Genomic DNA, 7181 nt, shown 5'->3' with positions numbered 1-7181 from the left:
GCATCAGCAACAGGGGGGGGCTGAAGAGAGGGGGGAGGCCGGGCGGCCCATATGACTGCTGGCTGTGGTGGCTGCGGATGCTGTGAGCCAGAGAGTGCTGGCTACGCTGGCTGTGCTGGCTGGCCGGCACCGAGCGCTCGCTGGCCGCGCGCTCACGCCGCATGCTGCTCCTCGTGGTGTGGTCCGACTCGCTCCCACTGCCGCCTGACTTGGACTCCCCGGTCTTCTCTCTTTCCTTCCTCCTCTCGCTGCCGCTGCGATTGGAACCGCTGCTCCGGCTCCCTGCGAAGCGCACAAGGCAAGGTTAGGTGACAGCTCAGAGAAGAAGGATGCTCCTCTAGGCAAGAGAGGACTACACCACAGTGCAGCACACCCATCTGCTAGCACGGTCCATGCTCTCAATCTCCTTTCAACTCTGAGTCCTGCAACCCTTCTGAGAAGGCTTTTGCCCTGCCTTCTCCCACACACAGGGCCTTGCTTAAGCAGCCTTTTCCTGCTGTTTCCCTGTACTGAACAGAGCATCTGCCCACTTGCAGGCATATTTCAGTCCTTTTCACTCACCTTCACTGTGCTGGCTGCCTGCACTGCCCCCTCCGTAGCTGTAGCTTGGGTCAGGGAAGCCGGGGTGGGGGTTGTATGGATGAGGCGGTGGATACTGATAGGGGAAAGCCATAGGCCAGGGTGCGGCTCCTGGGTGGGGGAGCGGAGCCAAAGTGTCCTGATCGGAGGCACCGCTGGAGCCATCGTGATCGTGAAGAGACAGATTAGCCATGTCTGCAAGAAAGCAGAGAAGAGCAGTTAATCCAAGCGGAAAGACAACCACATGTGATGAAGAAGCTCCCTGTCCACAGACAAGGATGGGGTACACAAGGAGACAAAAGAAGTTGTCTCTCTCCCTGCTAGTCAATGCAATCGTTTGTGCTTTCTGACTGGACAACAGCCAGGGTGCGCAAGTCTGAGCTGCCACAGAAACCAGCTTGGTGGGAAAGGACCTCATCAGAGCTACAGCTCACCCTGCCAATTACTTCCCTCAGCTCTCTTATCTGAGCAGAAGCCAGTTGTCTAAGCACCACCCCCTTGCCAGTACTGGTAGTTCACAGCCGGGAGACAGTCAGTAAAGACTAAGACTCCGCTATGGCTGCCTACGAGAAAAGATCACATAGCAGGTGACACTGTCAACACTGCTTCCATCTTCACCACCACAACAGCATGACAGGGTCTGTAGAACAAGGGGCCCAGCCTGATGGCAATGGCTGTAGCTATGTCCCCGCAGCATCAGCAGGGCTCTGCAGGTCCTCTACCCCTCCATCCTCTCCCTCCCACCCATGCCCAGTGCCATACTTCCACAGAGGTCCCCGAAGATGTAATAGCACTGCTCCGAGAAGGTGATCTTGTTCACGGTATGTCGGATGTAGCCGGCCTTCAGCAGATTGCTGGCATATTTGCGGGATTCACGACGGTCTGTAAAGCCTTCCACATGGTGATAGAGCCAATCCACTACATCCGAACCTGCCACCAAACATCAGAGTTAAATACAGCAAGAGAGAGGAAGACAGTGGCCCTTGAAGCAGCAGGCCACACTGGAGCCAAGACAAAGTGGGCCAAAAGGTGAAAAGGGACTGCACAACCAAAGGTTCAATTTGCAACTCTGGCCTGGTCAACAGTTAGTTACAGTGACAGAGATGGTCCCTGGGCCATCTGCTTGGAAAACAGGCCACCCATTCCCCAGTCCCTGCCTCTGCTGCAGGCAGCACAGTCTCTTACCTATGAAGGCATTGGGGATGGTGATCTTCAGCCACATGCGGTCACGCACCTCCAGGCCTGACTCTGGTGAGGCCATGGCTTTGACAATGGTGGCCATGTCGCTGTGGATGGACAGGTGAAAGTCATCGAGGCCTGTGGTGTGGAAGAAGAAAAGGAGGCAGAGATAAGAAAGGACAGAAAAGACAACAGGGCCACATGGAAGCATCACACACAGGAGGAATGGGCCAGGGAACAATACACTGCAGACAGCCTTGGGGTGCATGCTGTGTAACCCCCCCATTCAGCCTTACGATGTTATCTTTCACATGTCAGCCATTCCTCTTGTGCAAAACGCAGGCTACAGTCTCTTTCCTTCCAGCCAGTCCCAAGCAGCTGAGACCCAAAGCTGCCAACTGAGCCCACACAGCCCAGCAAGAGAATTCTCTGCTCCTCACAAACTTACAGCAAACTCAGGGCTTTTTGTTTGGTCTGAGCTCTCCAGACCCTTGCTTCAGGGCTCTGTATACTAGTGTCGCCCAAAACCTTCAAAAAGCAACAAAGAGAGCCCTGTGCTCAGCAGGACCCTGCCCCACTGCAAGGTGCTCTGCTCCCAGCTGCCTGCTCCGTCCTGCTCTATCTGCCCTCTGGAAGGGCAATTGCTCCAGGGACAAGCTGAATCCCTCTGGCCTCACACTCTCAGCTGCTCACTCTTGACTGCTCTGAGCCTTTCCTCTGCGCATCTGCCACAGTTCCTGGATTGCACCCAGGCTCTTCTACTCTCCTTACTTAGAAGGCTGAAGAATGTGGTATTAATTCACCCAGGCAGAACTCCCGTTGATCCATGTGCCTGCCCGCTGAGAGCTGCCTCCCTCCTAGTCCCTTGGCAGGGCAGATCTTGCCCATCCCAGCTGTCCCCAAGCAGATGTATTGCTCCCTTTACAGCACAGTGAAGGCGAGGAAGCCGTGCAGTGCGTGGAGCACGGAGGCACAAGGACTTACGTTCAGTCTCTGGGATGGAGCTGGTGATGGAGGAGCTGGTGGAAGTGATTGTGCTCATGGATGGACTCATACCGTACGCTGGGTAGGTGCCAGTCATCGCTGCCGTGTGAGACACCCAGGCTGCCGGGTCAATGGGCCGGATGGGCTCACCTGCATTGAAGAAAGAAGGCAGTCAGTAGTTATAAGAAATTATGCCCTCATCAAATCAACCCCTGGGGAGGGACAGGGACTCAGCACAGCCCATTCCGTCCCCAGCATCTGCCGGGACTCACCCGGATCGGAGCATGGAGAGTCTGGCCCAGCCCAGATCCGCTGGGGAGCAACTGGGAGAGAAAGAAGAGAGGGAGGGTCAGCAGGAGAGGTGCAGAGGGAGAGATCCCCCTATGGCTCAAGGAGGGGTTTCTCTTTCCTCTGGCGCCCCGAGCAAGTGACCCCCCTGCCCCAGTGAAACGCGTCCCCAGCGTGATGTGGGAAGGAGGGCTGGGCTTATGGGCATTTTGGCCTGGGAATAGGACATAGCAGCCTCCTAACAGGAGAGCTGAAACCCCATCAAACCCCAATTCAGTGCCACATGGAGTCACACACACAGGGGAGGAACAAGACAACAACCAAGTAAGTGCTTAAGGCAGGGCTCTCACATGAGCTGGGCACCAGCGTTAAGGGTGGGTCAGCTATCCACTTACTCCTGGGTAACGAGAAGCAGCCCCGGGGGCTAGGGTCCCAGCACTTCGCCACCGTCAGGGTGATGGGCCTGCAACAAAAAAGTGAGAGTTAGAACAAGAGCTCAGTGGCACAAACCCCTGCGTGATGGGCAGATGCTGTATGCTGGCTCTCTCCTGCGAGACAGGGAGAAGCTGCCAGTAAAGTGCCCTTGTGTCCCTCCAGCTATGGATTTCCTTAGAGGCACAGACAAAATGACGTGACCCTGCTGAGGGCTGCTGCTGATCCTAATGACACAGCATCCCCACAAAAAAGGGGCACAGACCCGAATTCACAACCATCCTGTTGGCTGCAATTCTTCCTTTGGGCATGAAAACCCAGGAATCAAAGCGACACCAAAATTGTAAGTTCTGAGCTTCTGCAGAGCCACTAGCAGAGATGGCTGGAAGACACGACTCACACACTCCAAGCACACACCATACAGCTGCCCATGGAGGTAAGGAACAACCTGAGTACTTACCCCGGCTTGTGCACAATCTCCCTCAGCACCCGCACAGCATCATCATTGCTCATGTTCTCAAAGTTGATGTCATTTACCTGCAAACAACACAAAGATGTGAGTCTCAGAGATGTGACCAGAGGCTGAGCTCCCCACTCAGCAGTGACTCAGCTACCCTCTTCCAAGCACAGTTTCCTGGGTTGAGCCTGCCAAAGTATACAGGGAGGCTTCTGGGTCTTTTCTTACTGCTTTCTCAGGCCCAAAGATGGAGGTATGTGGGTGTGAAGTACCTGCAAGAGCATGTCTCCTGGTTCAATCCTGCCATCAGCGGCCACAGCACCACCCTTCATGATAGAGCCAATGTAAATGCCTCCATCTCCACGCTCATTGCTCTGTCCCACAATAGAAATGCCTAAGAAGTTGTATTTCTCTGCAGGGATGGAAAGAGAAAGAAGTAAGACACCATAAAGCAGCAGGCACAAGCAGCCCTAACCTCAGACAAACCACGTGCTAATGATGGTCGCTTGCACCCCTGTCCCAGAGAGATATCCTGGGACACACAGAAAGTCTTAAGAGACCAGTGCTTCAAGACAAGCTGCTTTCCTACAGAATCAATCTCCTCACTCCTCCCCACATGTGTTCTCTTTGCCCGCCTCTCCAGTTCCCTCTCTGCCTCCCAATCTCACTCTGGAAGAACTGCAAGCTCCGTGCACACCTCCCACTCACCCATGTTCAGCGTGACCGTGATGATGTTCAGGGACATGGTGGAGTCTGTGATGCTGCTGAAGGACGATGACTGCAACATAAGTGAAACATGAGATGTCCTCCTGTACCTCAGTAACATTCCCAGCCCCAGCTTCCTGCCACTCCCTGTGGCACCACAGCCACCACCTACAACTCCAGCCTTATGCTGAGAGCTTTGCAGAGCCAGAGGGCATCAGCCACAGTCCTTATGACCTCTCTACAGCCAGAGCAAGGTCTACGGTCCCAGCTCTTGAGGCTACGTTGGCTTAGGAAAGGTTTACAGCAGTTTATGAAGTCTCAGCACTTGGACACCACCTGTCCCCAGCTGTGCCCACAGCAAACACAGCCAAATCCCCCCCAGTCAGCCCTGGAGCACTGAGTGGAGAGATCCACCAGGCACCCCACCTTGCCCTGCATTGCCCTCCCCTCGATACCCAGCCTCTGCGTACCCGCTCAATGCGTGGAGCCTTCTGTTTCCGCCGGCGTCGCTTGTGCCTCCTCATTAGACGGGAAGCACTGCTTTGCTCTGTCGAACTGCTAAACCTAGAGGCAAAAAGCAAGAATCAGCTCTTCTTCTGCCAGGGTGGTGGCTCTTGCAGCAAGAGAGCCACAGATATGGCACAGGGAATAGAGGGGGCCAGAACATGTACATGGGGGACAGACAACAGAGACGGGGGGCTGCTGGGTGAGACTTGAGACAGAGGCAGGTCTGAGCAAGGATGCTAGAGCCCAGAATTACTGTGCCCTGCAAAGGTATCTCTCTGTGCTGGGAGGGAGGGGGAAGCCAGTGTTCTTCCAGGACCTAAGCTTTCCTACCTGCTGGTGGAGTCGTCTTCATCTGAATCGAAGAAGCTGGTGGTCTCCAGCTCACTGCTCATGAGTGTCGAGGAGCTCTCGTACCCACCCAGGTCTCGGCGTCGCTCTCCCTTCACTGTACCATTCACCCTGGGTGCTAAGGAAAGACAAGGCTCAGTATGCTTCAGACAGCCCACAGGTATACACCTCTTTCCCCCCTGCAGGGCTCACAACAACCTTCTCTGAATGAACCTGGCCATCAGACAATCCCATCTAGTGCCAGCCAGCTCTGAGTCCACCCCAGGATCAGATCCATCTTCTGTGGGATACCCTCTTCTACCCCACTAGAGGATGGGCAAGAGGCTGATGGGCTACTCGGAACAATGCTGCTAAAGGAGCAGACCAAGGAGCAGCACAGAGTGCCAAGGCTACAGCACACTCTGCTTTTCAACTAAGGAGGACTGAGGCACTGCTGCCTCTCTCTCCTGCTCTTGAGGCTTCGACAGTAGACATCTCCTTCGCCCCTAAAGGTTTTGTCACCAAGCTCTGATCCAACACAGGGGTTAGCTCCTGCCTCCAACGTGAGGTTATGGCCTCAGACCACTGAACAGCCCTTCTGAGCTGGAATGTTCTGCAGAGCAGACAGAGCTGCCCCACACCTGGAGCTGGTGCCCCCACTATACCCCAGCCATGCGCTGCAGAGCTCTTGCCACATTACCAACACTCACCATGCTCAGGCCCATCTTTCCGACGAGGTCTTTCCCTTTGCGATGACACCACTGAGTCTGTCTCTGTCTCATTGTCCAAGTTTTCCCGACTCCCACCAGTGTTAGGGCTGTGATGAGATAAAAGGAACAAATATGTCCAACAGGGAATGACTTAAGCAGGCTCTCTCTACCTCTGTGCTGGCCAGCACAAGCCTCCCGCCATCAGCTGTCTCCTTCTTGAGGGACAGGAGCACAGGCAGTGGGGAACAATCATAGGACATCTATGAGTGCAGGGCAAAGGACTGGGGGAAGCTGTGCTAGCTCTTTGCCAACTTCCCTGCACTATTTTCAGCATGCTCTTGCTTGCTGAATAATGCAGCTCCACTTTGAATCTGCTCCCAGCCCCATCCTCCTCCCCTCTGGCTGGCTGTGATCCCTGCCAATTTGGGTAGGAGTGTCCCAGTCCCTGATCTGGATTTACAGCAAAACCACTGTGGGTCCCTCAGAAACCAGGATAGGTGTCCAGGTAACTTACTGGAAAGAGGGGGGCCTGGAGTCTCCAATTCCTCCTGTGCGCTCCATGGAGGGTGGCAGCTCTGTTTGGTTATCGGCACAGACTGAGCCAGCATCTGAATGGGAACCCTCTGCAGACACCAGCTGGAGGGTCAAGAGACAGAGAACGAAACGGCTGAAGCACTGGGAAAACATTTACAAGAGTGGCCAAACGAGCTGGCCAAAAGCCTGCCTGGCCCAGGATCTCATCTCTGACGGTGGACAACAGCAGATGCCCAGGAGGCAGGTATGGAACAGGCCAAGCATGTAGCAACATTCCTCCTCAACACTTTCCCAGACGCCGGCTATTTGTGGCTCAGGAATTCCTGACCTGGCAGTGAAGTCAGAATGGCTGACAGCCCTGCTTGGAGACTCTGACATCATCTACACACCCACGCCACACAATTTTTACACTCAGGTAACCTTTAGCACATGTCCTGTAGCAAGGAGCGGATTCCCCTAGTTCTTCTTACATCGGAAGA

General features: G+C 54.7%; 1 protein-coding gene across 1 annotated transcript in view; it reads right to left on the bottom strand.

The window, feature by feature from the left end:
- Positions 1–7181, bottom strand: part of LOC104163555 (segment polarity protein dishevelled homolog DVL-3) — a gene marked incomplete at its 3' end in the record, with an annotated part of 10730 nt that continues 3549 nt past the window's right edge. The window contains exons 2-14 of the mRNA XM_009702599.1: positions 6683–6804; positions 6169–6275; positions 5462–5597; positions 5095–5188; positions 4628–4697; positions 4192–4331; positions 3923–3999; positions 3426–3493; positions 2743–2892; positions 1765–1896; positions 1342–1509; positions 562–774; positions 1–282 (exon numbers count right to left, since the gene is read on the bottom strand). Of these exons, the coding sequence (XP_009700901.1) occupies positions 1–282; positions 562–774; positions 1342–1509; positions 1765–1896; positions 2743–2892; positions 3426–3493; positions 3923–3999; positions 4192–4331; positions 4628–4697; positions 5095–5188; positions 5462–5597; positions 6169–6275; positions 6683–6729 (1684 nt within the window). The remainder of the gene's footprint in view (positions 283–561; positions 775–1341; positions 1510–1764; positions 1897–2742; positions 2893–3425; positions 3494–3922; positions 4000–4191; positions 4332–4627; positions 4698–5094; positions 5189–5461; positions 5598–6168; positions 6276–6682; positions 6805–7181) is intronic.

This window comes from Cariama cristata, unplaced genomic scaffold, assembly GCF_000690535.1.
Source record: "Cariama cristata isolate BGI_N322 unplaced genomic scaffold, ASM69053v1 scaffold20810, whole genome shotgun sequence".
NCBI classification, from domain to species: Eukaryota; Metazoa; Chordata; class Aves; order Cariamiformes; family Cariamidae; genus Cariama; species Cariama cristata.
The sequence above is the reverse complement of the archived record's forward strand: the minus strand, read 5'-3'. Positions and strand labels throughout refer to the sequence as shown.